The sequence below is a fragment of the Arvicola amphibius genome, chromosome 17 (genome assembly GCF_903992535.2).
Source record: "Arvicola amphibius chromosome 17, mArvAmp1.2, whole genome shotgun sequence".
NCBI classification, from domain to species: Eukaryota; Metazoa; Chordata; class Mammalia; order Rodentia; family Cricetidae; genus Arvicola; species Arvicola amphibius.
In genome coordinates this window covers 15089218-15110799 of record NC_052063.2, presented here as the reverse complement: position 1 = coordinate 15110799, position 21582 = coordinate 15089218, and the positions used below count along the sequence as shown (strand labels likewise).

General features: G+C 44.9%; 1 protein-coding gene across 2 annotated transcripts in view; it reads right to left on the bottom strand.

The window, feature by feature from the left end:
• Kitlg (KIT ligand) overlaps nucleotides 1–19591 on the bottom strand; it is an 81141-nt gene extending 61550 nt beyond the window's left edge. For both annotated transcript variants that reach the window (XM_038314951.1, XM_038314952.1), the window contains exon 1: nucleotides 19409–19591. In XM_038314951.1, the coding sequence (XP_038170879.1) occupies nucleotides 19409–19423 (15 nt within the window). In that variant the 5' untranslated portion in view covers nucleotides 19424–19591. The remainder of the gene's footprint in view (nucleotides 1–19408) is intronic.
• Between the last annotated feature and the right edge of the window lie 1991 nt (nucleotides 19592–21582).

Here is a 21582-nt window from a genome sequence, read left to right as displayed (position 1 = left end):
CAATCCCATCACATCGGTGTCTGAGGCAGGAGGATTGCCATGAGTTTAAGGTTACCCTAGGGTATGTGATGTGTTCCAGGCCAGCAAGATCCTGTAACAAAAAGCAACACATGCATACAATCTCTTACAGTTGAATTCTCCTTTATACAGTATAGACCATGATGGTGGCAGCATCTTCATCAACCTCATCTTCATCAACAAAACTGGCTGATTTTGTGTGTCAACTTGACACAAGCTGGAGTCATCAGAGGAAGGAGCCTCAGTTGAGGAAATGCCTTGATGAGATCCAGGGGTAAGGCATTTTCTCATTTAGTTACCAATGGGTGAGGGCTCACTCTATGGTGGGTGATGCCATCCCTGAGCTGTTGGTCCTAGGTTCTATAAGAAGCAAGCCATGGGAAGCAAGCCAGTAAGGAGCTCCCCTCCATGGCTTCTGCATCAGTCCCTGCCTCCAGGTTCCTGCCCTGTTTGAGTTCCTGACTTGACTTCCTTCAGTGATGAACAACGATGCTGAAGTGTGAGTCAAATAAGGCCTTTCACCCCAACTTACTGTTTGGCCATGGTGTTTTGCAACAGCAGTAGAAACCCTGACTAAGATACAACCATCTTGAGAATAATCCTAAGTATTGTGAAAGGATCAGAGGGGATGTTACCGTGGTGTTTAGTGCAATCCTTAGCAGATGGTGCCCATATTTACATAATGGGGTTGATGTTTTTTCCTTAACCAGTTGTGCTTATCTGTCTCCTACCCTGGAGTGTAAGCAACCATAAGGCAGGACTTTCAGTGTGTCACTGTTCTGTGGAAGGTGGTTGGCCTGGAGTCAAGTTGGAAAAAGTCTCTTGTAACTATTTAAAGAATGCATGAATGAACATCAGAAGAGTCTTCTCACCGTTGAGTATGAACCTCTGACTCTTGGGTCTAGTGTCTGCAGAATTCTAAGAGCTAACTGATCAATTAACAAACTGCTCCGCTGTCTGAACTTCTAGCTTTCCTTCCACCTTGGAATTTCTCTTGATCCAGGTAAACAGAAAATGAGTACAGGAAATCAAGAGTGGATTGCAGACTCCATGGAAACGAGAAAAAAAGAAAAGAAAAAACAAACAAACAAACAAACAAACAAAACCAACCCTGCAAGTGTTTTGATTACTATTGTATCTCTGGGTTTCAGAACAGGGAAATTAAGTTTTCGTGAATAAACAATCGTTGGAACAATAAACAATCATTCTCTCCTAGGAGACTGACGGTACAGAAATGTAGCAAATCCAAGCGCTGATGGTAAGGTCCTGCTCTCCCCGTCTGCAGAAGTGTGTAAAGATAACCCGGCAGAGCAACTCTCTTACATTGTTTCAACACAGTGGTACCAAAGAAAGGCACCACAATGTCTTGCAAAGCAAGTCTCCAAGGAGTCTACAATTCCCGGCAGCTAGAACTTTCTCCCTATAATGCAAATGAGCCGCAGTCGATCCAGAGCCCCCGGCCCTTCCTGGCAAATTATTCAGAGCAGCTCAGCAGAGGAAACGGACACAGGAAGTAAGGTTTCACCCAGGGACAGACCCATTTGGAAGTGATGACATTGGTTCATCTTTTAAATGCTAATGACATCCCTTCCCAAAGCTTGAGATGACTCTTACCTATTTGTCATCCCTCCAGAAGCAGACGGAAAAAAAAGACTCATAGAGTGGAATTTTTGTATGCCAGTCAAATTTTCACTTTGACTCAAGAACAAAACTAGCTCCCCTTTCTTCAAGGTCACATGGAAGAGCGCTGACGCATCCCCGTAATGTGGCTTCTCATAAGAGACAGAAAGTGGCAAGCCAGACAACTCATGTTAATATCTCATCCCCCCACCACCACACACACAAAAAGGCTACCTTATTGCCTATTTATGCTAATAAGATGAGTAAGTGAGGCAAGCTCACTTTTTAAGCTTTCCTATTCGATTTTTTTTTTTTTACCATGACACCTGGGAAATTGTACTTAGCAGTCTGTATAATAAGATTCTAAAGGATACCACCAAAGTCATGCATATCAGAAATAAAAAGAAGTAGATATTTCTAGAATCTATCAGCATAGCTGGTACCAGCAGATATCATTACTATTATTAAATGCTTGTTAGTTTGTTTGTTTGGAGAAACAGGGTCTCATTTTGTATCCCTGGTTGGCCTGGGACCCAGAGATGACCAGTCTCTGTTGCCATGTTGATAGGATTTAAGGCATGTAGCAACACTGACATAATTCCATGTTCTTAAAGGTTCTGTACGCATATTCTTTTTCTGACGTTCTGAAATTCATCCTTATGCAAAACTTGGGGAAAGTTACCAATTAATCTCAGTTTAGAAATGAGAAGAATAAGAACAACAGACTTCAAGAGTTCAGGTCCCCACACTGAGTCATGCTGGGAGAAGAAGAAAGCAAGTTTCTCTTACTGACAGGAAAGAGGGTAAGTGGGTGAACCATCCCAGGGCAATCCTTTGGGCTTCTCTTCAAAGCAGCTGCTTCGTTGAAGATTCAGAAAGAGAATGGAGCAAGAAATGTAAACATGGTTCTGTCTGGAAAGCAAAGAGACTCTCTCACCAGATGGTAGAGAGCGAGGATGGGATCGACTTCCTCAGGAAATGGAGAGAGGGACTTGGGAGCCGCGCACCCAGATAAATGAAATTAAGAGGACATGCTTCAGCTGCTGCAGCATCAAGGGTGCCAAGTCTGCACTGACCTTCCCTCACACGGGCTTCAACTCTCTTTGTTATCTCCTCCCCTCACTAATGGTCCCTCCTGGACATTTGCTTGCAAACTGAGGCAAGAGCTGACCTTTGCCCTTGGTGAGAAAAGTATCGAAAACTTGCAAAGGGCTGGTGCAACTTGTTTCTTTTCCTTTTTTTTCTCTCTCTCTCTTTCCCTCTCCCCCTCTCTCTCCCTCCCTCTCTCTCTCTCTCTCTCTCTCTCTCTCTCTCTCTCTCTCTCTCTCTCTCTCTCTCTCTCTCTCTGTTTTTTGACCTAGTTTTGCTAAGTGCTACAACTAGCCTTGAACTTGCAGCCATCCTCCTGCCTCAGACTCCTCAGTACTGGTATTGTAGCATATACCACCATATCCATCACGAAGACGCTGCCCTCTGTGGCACACGCTATCTAAAAACACCCCTTCTTGTAAACCCTTCTCCAGAGAGCTTTACCCCCACCCACCCTTAGGTCATCTCTCAACTGTGGGAATATTGTTCTGATAGGCTCCTTAACCACATCTGCCTTTCATTCCTAAATATCATCCAGAGGGAACCATCGAGAACCTTCTCACACTGCGACAGTCCCAAGTTAGCCTGTTCCATGCATCAAAAGCGGTACATAGTCACAGCATCCTCTGCATCCTATTGCACTGGCGACCTCGGGTACCTCCTATCTAGTCTAGAACACAGGGAAACGTTTGAAGGAAGCATGATGAATGTGGGTATCCCGGGGGAGGGTGTTCACTTACCGTAACTATCTTGCACAGTATTGCCACGAACAAGAAACTGGGAACAGATAAGACTTGATGACTAGCAGTTATAAAATGCTGAGCAACTTGCTCAACCTCTCTGAACTCAGCCATATTCCTCTTCTGTACAAGGATTTGTCACATTGCCACTCTCACAGCTGGGGCAAATTAGGACGCAAAGTATGCGACCCGCTTAGCTCACGGTTAAGAATCTGGCAAGCAAAATGAACCGTTTCAGTCCTAGAACCCTGACTGGCTCTTAATTCTTTCATATATCTAGAACTGGCTGCAACTGGTACTTGTCTTTCAAGCTATCATGTGAGGTCCTGAGAGGAGTGGTTCTTAACCTCTGAGTTAAGAACCTTTGAGGGTTGAATGACCCTTTCACAGGGGTAACCTAAGACCATCAGAAAACACAGTTATTTACATGAGGATTCATAAAAGGAGCAAAAAAAAACAGTTATGAAGTAGCAACAAAAATAATTTTATGGTTCGGGGCCACCACAGCATGAGGAAACATATTGAAGGGTTGTAACACTAGAAAGATTGAGATCCACTGCCCTAAAGAAAGGCAAGCCACAGCCCACTATATTCCAAAGCCTCAATAGAATGATTATCATTTTTCTCTCTGAGCAAAATTATGTTTGAACGACATGTATGTTTATGCAGGGGATTGCTGTGTGCATGGTTTCATGTGTCCCCATTGCCACTGATGCATTAATAGTAATAGATTAATAGTAATAGATTAATAGTAATAGACGCATTTCTTTCTACTTTCCAACTTCCCTTCCTTGATGCCCACAACGTGTTGACCCATGTCCTTAGGCATAAAACTGTTAATTGCCCAGCTCTATGCCTAGACTTCTGATGGTAGATGTTTTCCCTGGGACACCATGCATAACTCACTAAAGTCTTCATTCAGGGCTGTTGGGACAGTCCAGCAAGTAAAGGGGCTCACTGCCACCTGACAGCATAAGTTCAATTCCCAGGACCCACATGGTGGAAAGAAAAAAACCCACTCTGGCAAGTTTTCCCCTCACCTCCATACATGCCATAGTGTACACATGCTAAATAAATGCAGTAAAATGTTTTTTAAAAAATAAAATCATAGTTCAGTTTTAAAATATCTTCACAAAGACTGTGGCAGTGTGTTACTATAAGATAAGAAACTTAGTTTAGCCAAGTAAGTAAAAAAGAGAATTTCAAGTTATTATGAACTGTACTTGTGAAATGACTCATGTGTGTGTGTGTGTGTGAGAGAGAGAGAGAGAGAGAGAGAGAGAGAGAGAGAGAGAGGAGAGAGAGAAAGGTGGGGGAAGAAGGGCAAATGGATGACTCCCTAGAGAAAGACTCATCTGTATTAGGCAAATGAGCCACGGGGCCTTTAAGAACATTGGCTATAGCATGAATAAAAACATGCAATCTGTCATAATTAGAAGATGGCGAAGTGAAATTTTTAATATGAATTGGGGGTGTGGTAGAGATAAGCCACAGCCAAACCACAGAGGACCTTGCATAGTGTGCTGTGCAGACTTGGATTTGATCCTGGACCTTGAATAGTGTGTTACGGGCTTGGGTTTTACCCTGGTACTACAGAGAACCTCTAAGATTCTAGAACCCACTACTCATTTTGCCAATAATGAAATGGATGTCTTCTCTGTGACAGACTACAGGCCAATACCAGATACTTGAATTTGTGAAGGGAGCCTCTTGTGCTGCCTTACAAGTTCTTATTCCGCTTCTCCTTCAAAAACTAGGACAACCCAGACCCTTGGGGAAAGGTGGAAACTTCAGCTCTTTTAAAATCTAACTCTGCTCCTAAGCCCTTTATTTTTTTTTTTTTTTTTTTTTTTTTTTTTTTTTTTTTTTTTTTTTTTTTTTTTTGGTTTTTCGAGACAGGCTAAGCCCTTTATATGTGTGGTCAGTGTATCTTTCTTGTTCTCTTCCTTAAAGGGAAGACATGGCAAGTGGACTACCTACTACCACCACCCACCACCACCAATAGCAACACTTACCAAGATCCACTTCCACCACCCACCCTTACCATCCACCACCACCACGACCCACCAACATCCACCACCACCACCAACACCAATACCCACCAACAAGACCCATCAACATCCACCACCACCACCCATTACATCCACAATGATTAACAACACCCAAGCCCCCATCACTACCCCCACTACCCACTCACCGCCACTACACCTACCACCCCACCAACACCATCCATGAGAGATTTCCCATCTATTTTCCCTCCAATGGAATTTTGTGTCACACCCTCCTCCGCAATGAGTCTACTCTGACTTTATACACTTGCGGCGTGGTGAATTTAGGCAGAGACATCAGAAGTCTGCAATCAACGATTCAGGCAAGAAACCCTTAGAAGCAACTGTGAGGTTGGAGAAGAGGAGAGAGGGAACAGGAGCTGTTTTCTCTCTTTCACGAGTGCTTTGAACAAGTCAGCACACCATCAAAGAAACCTAACAATTTAATGTTCTGTCAATGAACAGGATGCTTGTTTACCTGAAGGAACGGACTGGTAAAAGAAACGGGTGTCTGCCTTGGCAGATACAAAACTTACTCCAAGATTAACCTGCACAATTAACCACTGGCAAGAGGCTCAGGGTTTTTCCTTCAGTTGTACGGCATGTGCTTAGCATGTGTGAGGCCTTAGGTTCAATCGCCAGCACCAGAAAGAGAGAGAGAGAGAAAGAAAGAAAGAAAGAAAGAAAGAAAGAAAGAAAGAAAGAAATCACTGAAAAGAAACAGAGCATGAATTTATAGGGGAGATGTTTGTTAAAAGGAGACATTTATTAAAGAAACACTTCAAAAAATAAACAACAAAAAAATTAACACTTTAAAATTTAAACAAAATTAAAGGCATGTGGTGGTGGTGCATGCCTTCAATCCCAGCTCTCAGGAGGCAGAAGCAGGTAGATTCTCTGTGAGTTCAAGGCTAGCCTGGTCTACAAGAACTAGTTCCAGGACTGCTAAGACTGTGACGCAGAGAAACCCTCAAAAACCAATAATAATAATAATAATAATAAACAATATTGCACTCCAAAAAAAACCCATTTAACTGGAAGCAAGCATTATTTCTCTAGGTTCCTGGTACCCAGTTCCTAACCCTTTACATACTTAGTCATTCAATGATGGGAACCACCTTAAGAATTAGACTCTAGCCTCATTTTACAAATGAGAGAAAAATCTAAATATTAGAAAAACAGAGTGCACCAAAATCTCCCAACTTGAACAGCAGTCTCTATGACCAAAAGAAAAAAAAAAAAGGCTAAGGCCCATGTTGAAAGACGTTAATAAAAAGGCATTTAGAATGCTTGAAATTTTCCCCCTCCCTCTAGGCTCGAGATAATAGGACTTTTGCCCCAGAATGGGAGAAAACACTCTATAGATTGCTACCTCACTCATCGCTGCCTCTCCTCGCTCTCGACAACCTGTGTCGGCATCCCTACAAACACCCACGCTTTTGTCAGGCTGTGTGCAGTGACACAGCCCACATCTCACATTGCCCACAATCTTCCTTTTCAATGAGACTGGCTTCTAAATGATCGCAGCCGTCCTACCCACGGAATACAGTGACAGAGCAGGCGGACAATGTACTTACTTCCTTACAGAGAAAGGCCCCTAAGTTAGACAACTTCCCTGAATACCTCATTTAATCCTGTGCTCTAACTGTAAATTACCTCCGTCATCGTCATCCTTCATCCGGATCAGTGGTTCTCAATCTATGGGTGGTGACCCCCATGCTGGGAGGGGGGGGGTTGAACGATCCTTTCAGAGGGGTCACCTAAGACCGCCTGTATATCAGATATTTACATTATGACTCATAACTAGCAAAATGACAGTTATCAAGAAGCAACGAAAGTAATTTTATGGTTGGGGGGTCACCACAACAGGAGGAACTGAATTAGAGGGTCGCAGCATTAGCAAGGTTGAGGACGGCTGAGCTAGATGAAACTATGAGGCCTGGAGAAAGAGTACCATGTATACGTATGATGGTCCATGTGATTGACAGGTTGAGATAAAAGCCTCCTTCGGACTCCCAGTCTCGCTCTCGTGCCTCTGGAATATGCAGTTTCTCAGTCAACGCTACAATCCAGAATTTAAGAATACAGTAGGAAATGCGTGAACGCTGAAAGATTTCTTTCTTTTTGCACGATTGTGGCTCGGGAGAGAACTAGGGTCTTTCATGGGCTAGGCTAGCCCTCTACCACTGAGCCCTATGTCCCCCAGCTCTGCAAAAATGCTCGTCATACAATTCCAAAAAGGTTCATCACATACAGGTTAGTACTAAATTTAAAGGGGGGGGGGAAGGGGTGGAGAGGGAAGGAACAAGGGAAGGGGGGGAGAAAAAACAAACAAGGGGGAAGAAAGGGAAGCTACAAAGTCTCGTCACTCCATTTTGCCTAAGGTTACAGAAAGGTTAAACCAAGTTAAATACATTGCCCAAGACCCCACAGCAACCTGGAGTCAGAGCCAGTGGGAAAACCCAGGTGCTCTAACACAAAAGCCACACTGTTTCCCCCTCCCCTCAATGAGTAGGTGGATTTCTTCAGATGCTAAAACCCACATCTCTCCGATAAAAAATAAATAAATAAATAAATAAATAAAAAATGTCAAGGAAGAGCACCCTGAATCAAAACGAGAAAAGGTTAATATTGAGCCCCACCACCACCACCACCACCACCACCCCCAGTTTTAGGCGCCGGGCTTAGGCAGGTGGACTTCGGATACAGACCTCCTGGTTAATGAACCAGCCCCCCCTCCCTCCCCCCCCCTCGCTGAGCTCTGTGACCTTGGGCACGTGACAGAAAAAGAACTTTGTTCTCGGTAAACTCTCTTGAGACTGGATAAAAAGCTTCTAATCTTCCGTGGCTTGAAAATTGATTTCTTTAGGAAATGAGCCATCACTACTGATGGACACTCCGTTCCCGTTTTTTTTTTTCCACGCTAACGTAACTTCGCTGGGTGTCTGTTTATGCAGTGTTTCCTTTATACCCGGCGCTGGCCCAAGTTCTTTCTGCGGGCTACTTCTTTTATTCATAGTCTCCTATGAGAAAATGTACGCTCACCCTCTTTGACAAATGGAGAAACTGAGGCAGGGGGCTTATATGAAAAAGAGCAGCCCATCTGCTGCAGTCTGTTGGGCTGAGCCTCTGCTCAGCTTGCACTACAATACAAAGTAATGAGTTACACGGTGATACTGTTACTAAGGATGCTAAAAATGATTGTCTGTAAAAAAAAGTTCTCATTTCAGGCTGAGGCAGAAGCTCAGTCAGGGTAACGCTTGCTAATCAAGCACGAGGTCCTGAGTTCAGATCCTCACATAAAAAGCCAGGCACAGTGCTGCAGGCCCATAATTTTGGTGCTAGGTTTTAAATCTCTTAAATGAATTGTGTTGGGGTCTTTGCTGAATAAGCAAGGAATCCTAAAGTAAAGAACACAATACAAACAAAAATACAGACTTAAGACCCAGGCATAATCATAAAGGCGTTTCAGTGAAAGTTTCCTTATCTGATTGTGGCCATTTAAGATTGTCTTTAAAAGAAAATAGTATGGAAATAGAGTCAGAGCAAATTGATAAATGTAAGCTCTATAGCACCCCTCTCTCTTCGCTGAGTTATCTAGAAGCAGAATTTAAAGACATTTTAAAATCTGCTCTTTGCCTTTCAAGTACTATTTTATTCGAAAGGTGCCAAACCCATCCAGTTAAATGGTGTTTTGACAGTTTGCAATGGGCCTCCCCCACAGCAGTCAGGAGGCCTGGGTATCGAGCTCCCATTGGAGAGTCCCGGTAATGGGGGAGGGGGTGGAGCGTTGCCTATGAAGGCCAGGATCCCTGACTCGCAGGCCCTGTTCAAACACAACCATTGACACTTGTGGACGGCACTGAGGAGCTGGCATCAAAGCAAATTTTCCACTTAACCGGAAACTTTGGCTCAACTTTGCTCTCGGGTTCCCTGGTTCAAAAAGACATGGGGGACTAGAAGGAGGAGGAGGAGGAGGGAGGGAGGGGAGGGTTGTAGGAGGAGAAGGCAGCAACAGCAGCCACTCCAACCTTACACATTACTTTTTTTTTTCCATGGCTGTGGGGTGAAGAAATATCTCAATTAACTCTCAAAAGTTAATCATCTCAGATTAACTTTTAAGGAAATAAAGGTTCCTTTGGCCTTGAAATTTCCAAGACGTGGCCATGTGGCCTCATTGCTTTGGGCCTGTACATCATGGTGGCATGGTGGCCTGGCTGAGGCCTGTTCACTTTATCGTTGCCAGAAAGCAAAAGGAGAAAGGAAGATGGGGATTCGGGGCCTCCAGTGCTCCCTTCAAGAGCATGCACCAAATGATCTAGCTTCCTTGCATAAGGTCCTCCCTCTGAAGAGGCTGTGACTTGCCAACGGCCAACAGCACTAGAGCTGGGGACCCAGTCTTCAGCACCTTGCTGAGGGGGAGCACAGCAGTAGAGCACAGGTGGCGTCTCTGAGCATGTGTGTCAACATGGGTGTGTGACATCTCAGTGATTAAGAGGGATGGAGTCTTTTAGAACTTAATAGGTGTGGCTTCCGGTTCTAAACCCCTGGACTTCCTTGCATTCTTTTCCCGCTAATCCCAGGCAAATATTCTGAATCTTTATGAACTTTGTTTATTTAATAAAACTCAGGATTGGCAAAAGGCACGGTGGCGGGGTGGCAGGGGTGGCGGGTATTCCTCAAGTCATTGTATTATGTACTTCAAAATATTTTTGCTTGGAAATCTTATGCAGTTTGTGGCTCAGTGTCTCCTTCCTGGCAAGCTCAACATACACTAAGTTAATAACTAGCCTTAATAGCCTTACCCAAGAAACTGCCCTTTCACTTCTTAGGCAGCTACTCTTTTTAGGCAGCTACTCTTCTGGGTACCTTTCACAGAAATGGTAACATGGTGCCAGTTGCCAGGACATCGGATAGTCTATCATTTGATTATTCCCCATGAATACACCTACCTTGTAGTTACTTCTGTCCACTGGAATATGAAGATAGTAAAATACAGAGAGAAAAAAAAAAAACCTAGAGGGTCACAAAGCCAGCAAGTAATAAAAACAAAGATACGCCTCGTCCTCAGCTCTCGTCACTCGGGTGGGCTCCAGTAACAGAGGACATAGTCCTTAGTAGTAAATGAATTGCCTACTCACTGAAAATTATACCTGTAAGTGGTGGACAAACTAGCCTCTAGAGTTATGTACATATGAAACGAGTAATTTTTTTTTTTAATTTAGCACTTTAAAAAATAAAAAAAGGAAAAGTTTGCAAACAATTGTACCAAGAGTCAACAACCCAAAGCAGACACACATTCATTTCACTGTGTGTTGATTGAGCATCCACCATGAGCCCCTGTGCTAGGCAACGGTAACTATGACTTTCGGTCCAAATGCTCTCCCTGGCAGCTGTTGGCGCTATCTGACTCACTTTTGCTTTCTAGTCGGGGTTCCTGTAAACAGAATCTGTATCTCCACAGAACTGAAGAAGTCCCACGAATGTGCTTGCTGAGTCACGCTACATCCCTCTGGGTGACAACACTGGCAACATTGCAAATTCACAGAGGAAATGCCTATGTCAACTTCCTCGTCTGCATAGGGAAATTTAAAAAGGAATGACATCTACCTCCCAGAAGAAAAGCTAAGTGAGTTGATTATGGAACTGCTTTCTACGAAGCACCATTTTATCACATTTTAATACCAAAATGGTTAAATTTTGTAAAATGATAGTGAGAACTTTAAAATGGCTTCATATTTCAATACTTTACATGGATTATAGCAAATTTATATCCATCAAATTATTTATGTGGGGGCGTGTGCACAGAAATGCAAACAGTAAGTGGCCAAGTCAACTTTATACTGAAAAGTCTAGTTATTTAAAGTGATGGACTTTAGAAAGAGCCCTCTAATAGTGAATGCTAGATGTCAAATCTAGCTGTAAGTATTAGAAACTATTTCTGAATTTTTAAATTAAAATTCTTCACAGTGAAATGTGCATTTATTTGGAATGAAAGCTTGCATCTTAGTAAATTACCATACATAATTCTAAAAGTGGAAAGAGGTTTCTACTGTTTTCTAAGTAGGGTTAGGTCACAGATGACTGTGGCTCTTAAACATTATAGCATATGCAAAAGTTTTGCTGGGCGGTGGTGGCGCATGCCTTTAATCCCAGCACTCCGGAGGCAGAGGCAGAAGGATCTTTGTGAGTTCGAGGCCAGCCTGGTCTACAAGAGCTAGTTCCAGGACAGTCTCCAAAGCTACAGAGAAAGCCTGTCTCGAAAAGCAAAAACAAACAAACAAAAAGGTTTAAAACACTCTCCTGGGGAGGGCTTAAATTAAAAATAAAAAGCCAATTTCTAATTTGTTACAAAAATTAAAAAACTATGCGAATTGTCTTTCTACACAAAATCAACTTCACCTTGATATTAAAAGCTTCACATTAATCATCGCCTTTCCACTGCTCATGAACCTTGCCTAGCCCCTTGATGTCTCTGCAGTTCAGCCTCTCTGTGGACCACCTGGAAACAACAGGCACCTGTGCTTCCTCTGTGAAGCTGCAACTTCTAAGGGGAGAGACCTGTGTGGTGCTCCACCTAGCAGGATGCACCAAAGGCCTCCAGGGAGGCCTGCCGAGGACAAGCTGTTGACTAGTGTCCCAGATCCAGACGGAAGCAGCCACAGAGATTTGGGCTGGTGGTGAAAACTCGGAAGGCCTCGTGTGTTTATCATTTCCTAAGCGCTGAAGTGTGAGTGTATATAGAAGCCCAAATACCGGCCTGGCGTGGGACTCCTGGGCTTTGTTTTGCAATCCCTTTGGGCTCGGGTTTTCTAGATCATGGTATAAACTATTTTATATGCACACACCTCTACTCTCCCTTCCCAGACTCATCCTGCTACACTTCACCAGCGACTTGAGTTCTAACTGCATAACCCACAGTACCCACACAAGACAGATCCCAGGAGCGAGCAAGGCCTTTAGAACAAACAGCACGTTTTTCTCTATTAACTCTGTTCTTTGAAAGCCAGGAATTGGTGTGTTTTCATAAAGTGGTTGTTGGGGGAGCGGGGAGAGGACACCCCAGAAGACAGCAGAAAGCTCACCACAGTAGCTTTCTTCCTTCACAAGTATCAACCACTAAATAGTTTTGCTGCGTGTCGGCAGCAATCTTGTCTATGTGCACTCAAAGACACACAGGCCGGTAATGAGCTGTGTGTGATTCACCCAGGAGTTTAGTAAGCCCACTAAAATGGAAAAGGTCATTTGCTTCAAAGAGTCCGTGTATATCAAGGTGAAAGAGAATTTCTAAGCACCCATGGGGCTTTTGTTCCAAGGATGAACTTCTGGTGGCAACACAATTATATGTGTGCAAAGCAAACCCCCTAACTGCCCCTCCTCCCCCCTCCCAGCCAAGCTGTGCTCTTCTTCCCTCCAGGGTTTACACAAGGACATAGTTACACACCAGAGATGTCCTTTTGCAAAGATGACCCAGGTTTGCTTTTGTAAGCGAGGATTGTGGATGGATGGGTTTCTCTGTGCTCTTTTCACGCCCTCTTTGGCGGTCACCCTAGAGAGCAAAGGCATTCTTTGCAAGGCCACGAGGAGATGTTTCAGCTGCCGTCTGTGTGCAGAGAACACACACACAAAGGCCACCTAATCACGCTCCTCCCGAAAAACCGGGCTCTAATCCACAGCCCTCAAGAGAGCCAAGCAGCGCCAACAGCTACAGGTGCAGCGTCAAGTGTGAACCGGGCGTCCCGATAACCAAAGGACGGCTATTGCTGTCTTTGTTTTTCAATTGTCTGGAGTATTGCCTCAATTGTGAACTTTCTTTTTAATGGGCAACTCATTACTCTCTGGCAACACTCAGAATTGAACATTGTAGCCATTGCCCTGCACAGTTTTTCAGAGGAATCTCTAGTCTCTTGGCGGCAGGATGGTCCAGCTGACGTTTAAATATTCTGACATCCACAAGGAGAACCATGGCTTCTGACATCTAAAGAAAATCTGTTGCCAGCTATGCGTCCTGTATCTAGTATTAGGTAGGGAACTAAGGTGGATGGGGATTGCTCTAGAGGCACTCGGGACCCTGGTAAATGCTGAGGCAAGCAGGAACTTGACAAACATCACTACAGAGCTATCCTTTCCCCAAGTCTCCCTGCTCTGTCCATTTCTATGGCCACAGCTGCTGCCTCTCACCTCCATTGTCTTCTCAGTATTAACTCACGGATGCTACTCAGGCATGTGGAGACTCAGTGACTTGTCCAAAGTCACATACCTAGAGACAGATGAAAGGACACAGCCCTTCCTCTGGTTCTCTCTACTCATGTTTTCTGCCACATCACCAGGTTTGTCTTTCTGCTTTCGCCCCCATACAGATGTCGGAGCCTGGCAGGAAGACACAGGGAAGCATGGCCTTGAAAACGGATGTCATGGGACTGTCTGACTCTATTTAGGAGTCTTCCTCACTCAGAGAACTCAGAACATTAGAAGAGAGTGGAAGTCTTCTTCAATTAGAAATATCATTCTTGTTTTAGAGAAGTAACAAGCAGTAGGTGAGATTCCTAAAGAAGAATAGTCTAAACTTACACCTTAATGTCTACCCATCAGCTGGTACATCATGATAAAGCAATGAGAATGTGCTGTATTCGCACTGAAGCAATGGCCCATAAATCTCAGAAGTAAAAAGGAAGCTCCTGCGCCATCTGGTTCAAATTTCTCTCTTAGAAGGATTTTAGAAGAGAAGGGTTTTTAGAAGCAAAGGCACAGAGAAGTAACCAACCCTACTCTCCTATCTTTCATGGATGAGGAAACAGGTTCGGAGGGATCCAAATAATTTCCCAAAGTCACACAACACGATATCCAGGTTATAAAAAGAACACAGGGGCTGGAGAGATAGATGGCTCAGCGGAATAGAGCACTGGCTGCTCTTCAAAAGGACCCAGGTTCAATTCCCAGCACCCACATGGCAGCGCACAACTGTCTGTAACTCCAGTTCTAGGGGATCTGACACCCTCACACACCTACACGCAGGCAAAACACCAATGTGCATATAAAGAAATTAAAAAGAAACATAAAGAAATTTAAAAAAGAAAAGAACACCAGAGTCCCCTAATAGCCAAGGCAGTGTGCTAGTCTAGAAGCAAGCAGCAAAACACAGCCAAAGGATACAGGCAACGCAACAGTCTTCCCTTGGATGACACACATCATACTTTGGGGGGGAAAAAAAAGAACCAGGAGGCCTAATTATATGAAAAGCGCTCCACCTTCTTTTGTTTCTGGATAGACAGAAATAGGTAGGGAAGGATAATGATAATGCCAGTTCTAGCCCCAGTAAACAGTTTTTCAGTATGCCCATAATTAAGCCAAAAGGCAGCAACAAAAATCAGCAGGGCAGGAGCCAACTGTTTCCATGAAGCAGAGACACAACAGCCCTGAGTGCCGGGCACCGCTACTTTTCAAGCATCCCATCCTGGTGTTCTCTCTCACCACAGGGGTGACTAAGACCAAAGGCAGAATTGCTCCAGCTGCCGCTGATTCACCTACTTGAACATATAACAGATCTCTACTCAGAGATTTATAGCCCAGTGCCTTACCCTGATTTATAGATGGCAACATCATGGAGGTTGAGAAAATGGGGGCTCCCCAAATTCATAGAATGAAGGGAAATATCAGCAACTGTTGCCTGGTAAGGAGGGGATGAACGTACATCCCGCTGAGAAGATCAATGACGACGTACAGATAGGAAGCTGACCATTTCTTAGTCTTAAGGACGACAGGCCCTCAGAACCAATGATGAACTTGGCACAACTACATAAATTGAAGAATAAATCAAAGGAACATGTGTCGTCTCCCCCCCTCAACTTCTGGGTCCCATCCTGGTTCTGTCATTTACTTTCGACTTGAAAGAAAACTTGAGAGAGCGTCCCATCGGCAGGTCCACACTCCATCCCTGAGTCTGGGCCTTCATAGTTTGTCCTGTGCTAAGGACAACTGACAATCAGATGTCAGCTTGTAATGAAGGCCAGGTGCTGAATTAAAGGATCCGGATTTAGAAGAGCTGGCTCTCTGCTCTGCTCCCCAGAGGTCATTTTCCTCTGGCTTTTAAATTGGCGGGAAGGCAATTCCCTTCAGACAGTAGTTAGGGTGAGCTACTGTTTGGGGACAGTGACTGCCTCTACCCCTTTAGTCCCTTCAGCCACCATCTGAGAAACATCTTCATAAGTATTTCACTAACATCAGACAGATTACAAAACGGAAATCCTAAGATGCCGTTTGCCTAAGGTCATTTGTCTCCGTTGTGGTAAAATAGGAATTGGAGCCTAAGTCTCTCACAGGCTAAGCCTAGAGTCCTCCCCCTAACACGTGTTTGAGGTGCTCCACCAACTGGGAGACAGAGGAAAGGGAACACAAAAGAAACTTCCAACCCTGAAAGAAGAGCTATTTTGGCAGGGATTCCATTTTCAACGTTACTTAAGGTGGCAGTGAGATCCCGATCACCTGTCAGCAAAGAGCAAACGCTCACTCAGGATTCGCTATCTTCACATCAGCAGTTAGGGACATAAATAAAAGTTAGCAATTTTAATTGGTTTGGCACTGACTTTCAGATTTCCATATGGTTATTTTCCCTGTTTTATGTTAAATGTAATCGACTTCGCACTTGAGCCTCAAAGTCTTGGCAGAATGTATCAATTAAAAGCTGCATGAATTAGGACTACTGGAAGCACACACTGCAAACTGAGTGACTGCAGAGACGAGATTTTAAAATGCTCTTTTCACAAACACGTTCGTGTTCTATATCGTAACTGCCATTGTCACCCGCGTGACAAATATCTCATACACAGAAAGAGGGTATTTCTCTAGTATTGTAAAAGCTAAAATCCTATGTGTTGCTTCCTTGGGAGCTTCAGTATTCTATCCCTAAAATAGACCTTTCCTCATTGTTTTCAAGACAGACCTTTCCTGTCTCAGGATTCCTGACATCCACAGCACCCACAACTATGGAAACCTGTAGGGGACTAAAATGTAAGCACAGCAGACATAAGCATGAACACAGCAAGCTGACCACACCACTGGCCTTGCAATATGGCCTCTCAATTGTAATGCATCGTGTTAGGGTCCTGTGTTTTTAAAAATAGCTGCTTATTGAGGGCGATACTGTGTCTAAGCCAGAGTCACAGTTTTCTTTAGATACCATAAATTCATGCACTATGAGAGGGGGAAAAAAAAACCAAACACAAAGAGAAACTTCAAAAATACAAAAGACCTTCCTCATTGCAGATTTAAGACATAATTTACTGTCCTGGTTGCTCAGCATGACTGCTGTGTGTACTTATTTTCCAACTACTGAAGTCTGTCACTGGTACTAAGTAAATCTAAGGGTTATCCATCAAGCCCCAAGTGGCTGCTGATGGAATTTTCACACTTATTTAGTTTGACTGAAGGCTCAAAATGCCTAGTGTCCCCACGATTCTTGCACAGCTATATAACTTAGATTGAAATCCTTTGAAGGGTTATGATTAAATTCTTTTTTCACTTATTGGGTAAGAAGAGCACACAGAACAAGGGAGCTAGAAGGGAAGTTGGTATTGTTCCTAGATTGACAGTAGAGTATTTAATAGACTTTCCTTCCAGGCAAAGACAACATCCAAAATTAAAAAGAAGAAGAAAAGCCTGGATCTCTCTTAGTGTCCAGTTCCCTATACCATGCCCTACACATGCACAGCTGTGCAGAAAATTTCTTTGCCACTCTTGGATTAGGAGACTTGACAACCGGAAAGAGAATCTAATCCCTTCCTTCATTGCCGTGGATTATTTTGTTGATTTTGTGCTTTCTTTCCCCCCAGTGTCCAATTTTTTAGGAACAAGAATGTGAATGGCTCGAAGTATCCTTAAAGGAAACCTTGAAGGCCTTTAGAGGGGAGACAATGAACGCCTTCATTCAATGAGAGCACTCCCCTCTTTCTGCCTACAAACCCTTCAGCAGCAGCAAGTTCCCCCCTAAGGGCCTGCACTTTAACTTGGTCCAAACAGGTCACATTTCTAAAATACTTAAGTCGTCTCAAATGTCTCTGGTCGGCAGCACTGAGTCACCCTTGTCACCGGCCACAGCCTTTCAGGCTGGATCTACCTCTTTCTGGTTTTCAATGGAATTATTCCATGTAATCCTATTTACACAGCCATTTCATCAAAGCGAGAAAGGCGATTACAGGGCTCTCGCGCTTGTTTTGCAAAGAGGGTGCAAGGATCATCAATCCTACTGACTCTCAAAGTGACTCCATAGCACATTGCTGGGCTTTGGCGTGTTGGACATTAACCTTGTCTGTCTCCTGTTTTCTTGTTTAAATAAGAAGGTTGGGGCTCTCTTCCGGAACCAGAAGCTGCTCCACACTGAGCTGCCACCATTATCCATGTAAGCAGATGCTCTTATAAGAAAAGAAATTGGTACCCCACCCTTGTTTGTTCCACAAAGCAGAAGGCACGTACACACCAAGCAAACACAGCAAAACTTTTCTTTGTTGCAGGAATCGTTCACATCCCCATCTCAGGAGCACACTATGGTGATCTCACGTGTGCTGCCTTGGGTAAAAACTAACCTGTATGCAGGGGCGGAGACCTGCCATTCATTTCTCTTCTTCCCCCCTCCCCACCTCACTGACTCAGGGAGAGTGTTCTAGGGGAAACACCTCCTGTACGCCAGGCCATGCTCCCTTCCCTGTCCCTTTCCAAGTCCAGGATAGGTGCTTTATTCTTGCCGTTTCCTAATGGGTCCGTCTCCAAGCCTAGCCATCTATTTAAAATAAGACGTCATATGAGTAATTTAATTAATTACTTGCAACACACCGACGCCCTGATCAATGCAGCAGATGAGTACAAACCCTCAAATCTCATTCCCTTCCATACATTTCAGAAACTGCAGTCACCCACAGAAGTGGGGGGGGGGCGTGAATGAGCTGCTTTACCCAACCTGCTGCAGCTAACAGAACAAATCAGAAAGGAAGAACTGTGAAGAGGTAGCAACCGCCGAGGGTAAAAAGAACTAGAGATAGGAATGCTACAGTGGCTCTAACCCCGAGCCAGATCTGTGCGTCAACGAAGAAAAGACATAATTGTACCCCCGGGCAATGTTTTATGCATAAAGCGCAATTTAGCGACCCTGGGCATTATCTCAATAACTATCCTTAGGAGGTGCACATTTAGAGAAAAAAAAAAGAAAAGAAAACGAACTTTTACTGTTTTGTAATGGAAGAGGGCGTCATGCAGTGTGGAAGTACTACAACTCCATCTAGAGCTTTCTGAAGGGCCCACCCAAAGCTGTGAACCCGGCCGACTTCTCAGGCTGCCAAGTTTTCCCCGCCTGCCGGGCAGGTTCTACACCCCGCCTGGCGCTGCCGCCTAGGAGCTCAGGGTTGGCTTCACTCCAGTGGCTGCACCCGCGTCCGCACCGCGTCCCGCGCCCACCTGGGGACTGCATAGATAAATCTGACTGCGAGAGTGAGCGAGGGTGGCGCGTGGGAAGCTGTTTCATAATCTCCCCGAATCCGCGGGGAAAGACCTCCCGTGCTAAAAAAGCCTTCCCTGAGAGAAGTCGAACTCCGAGGCCAAAGAGCGAAGCCAGCATCTGCGGCTTGCGACTGACAGCTCCAAACTTCGCTGCTGCGGCTGCAAACTTGCCACCGTCTCCCTCTCACCCTTGGCGCTCCCCAGCTCCCGGGCTCACCCCAAACCCCCGCAGCGGGGAGGCTCGGGCTCGCACACCACGCCTGCCTCCCCCGCACCTTCCTGGCTCACCCGACGGGCGCAGCCCCACATGGCCCGGCTGCCGATCCCAGGGCACGCTGGGCTCCCCAGGGCTCCGGGCGCGATTTTCTTGGAAAGGCTTCGAGCACCTCCCGGGCGTGCCCTACTCACTTGTGTCTTCTTCATAAGGAAAGGCAGCGCTGCGATCCAGCCAAAGCAGCGGTGTGGCGACTCCGTTTAGCTGTTCTGGTGCTCCAGCATATTGCACGAGCAGCGGCTGCAGATAGTCCCAGCATTGGGTAGCCCGAGCGCAGCGCCCTGTCCTCGGCCGTTGCTTTCCCGCGACACTCCCGGTCCCCGGCGACAGACAGCAAATGAAGCCCGGACTGCTGAGCTGCCGGCGCTTTTTATATACAGCTCCCTCCCGCCCGCCCGCTCGCTTCGGACACGCCTCCTTCCCTTCCGGAGCCTCGGGGAGCCAAGTAGCTCGCTCTGGAGGGCGGGGATCGTCCCAGAGGTTCGACCGATCCGGCCTCGTCCGTCCGTCCCCCGCCTGGGTCCTGGCCAGAGTCCACTGGGGCGCGGGGCGTCTCGGACGCAATCGAGCAACCTGCAGCAGTCGCCCGGGCAGCGCGACCCAGCTCTGCAGCAGTCTCACCTTGCACCGCCGGGGGACTGCGGTTCCACCCGGCGCTCCGGAGAGGGTCTCAGCTCCGTCTATTACGGTGAAGCGGCACCGTGCTACAGACTTCACCTGGTTCTGAGCAAAGACTTTTCCCCGCCCGCCTTAGGGAAATAGAACCGCCAACAAAAAAAGTTTAATTACAATCTATGGTTTAGCCATTGTCTTAGCCCGTCTCTTTCTTTCCTCCTCAGTTACTTTAGTGAGAAAATTATTGAGTCAGGGTCAAATGTTACTAAGGGAGATGTTTCTGAACAGTTTACTACAGTGCCTTTTGAAAACAAAATTGAAAGAGATTACTAAATGTGCGAGCTGTCCTCACCACAAAGGTTTTAAAGATCCACTTTTTGGTTAGGAAAATTCGTAAAAATCGGAACGATAATGCAATGGTCAAAGTAATAACTAACACCATTATGCGATGGCTCAGTTATTACGTACTAGGTAGGTGTTGTGTAAGAACTATGCATAAATTATCTCTTTAAATCTTTTCTATGGACCTAGTGAGTAGAGTCTGGTGACTGAGTCTGCGTCCCATTTTACAGATAAAGAAATGGCCTCAGGAGGTTAATTTTCCCAAATAGCCAAGAAAGAGAGTTATGACTTAAATCCAAAACCTTGGATATACTGCCTTAAAAAAGTTGCCAAGCAATAATATTCTTGATTTTCCAAAAGCACTTCAATATTTTTATGTGCAACTGAGGGATAATAAAGAAGCATCTGGTTATTTTTATAAAGAAAATATTGACCCAGCACCCCCATCAGTAATCATTTGGAGCAAGCGAGCCATATAAATTTAGAAGTCCAGTCATTCTCATAAGAGAGGAGTATTCCAGACTTGCCTTGATTGGCTCGGTTGCCATTGTTAAAAAACGAATGTGCCAAAGTCACCTTGTTACTTGTCTATAGCAGCTGTGAGAATTTAACACAGACTAAACGGTGGGAAACATCACACGTTAGTCTTAGTGTTTGGGGGGTCAAAAGTCCAAAATGCCTATTGTTGAAGGCAAATCAGCTGTTGCCAAGACACGGTCCTTTAGGCAGGCTTGAGTGAGAGACTTCATTTCCTTGCCTTTCCCAGCGTCTAAGGCTGCCCAGGTTTGTAGACTCATAGCCACCTTTATCTTCAAAGCCAGGATTGCTAAACTGAGTCTCCTATCAGCCAACTCTTACCTTCTGGTCGGCCTCCCTGTGGCACTTCTAAGGATTTAGGAGATTGCATTGGTTTACCGGGGGTTATCCGGAATAATCTTTCCACTTTCAAAGCAATTGTTTAGCAATCTAAATTCCACTGACAGCTTGGATTCTTGACAGAAGTGCTAGGGAACATAAATCACAGATTCCAAGCACCGGAGCAGGGCTGCTTTAGGGGCTAATATCCTGTCTACATCACTCCTCTGCAAGCTTGTGGAGAACAGAGCAGAGGCAAATCTCTGTGCATCCTGGGGAGCTCCCAGCTGGAAGAGTAAGTCCTTCTGAAGTTATAAGATTATTAAATTTCAGTGAGGGAGACCAGAAGAAAAGCTGAAGATATTATATAACTGACTGATTTTAAAAAAAATAGCCAAAAGGTATAGCAAACCATTTTGACCAGAAGAACAAGAAAGCAAAAAGGCACCAAATATAAGCACATTGGAAAAATCTTTAAACTAAGGGATCCCTCCTG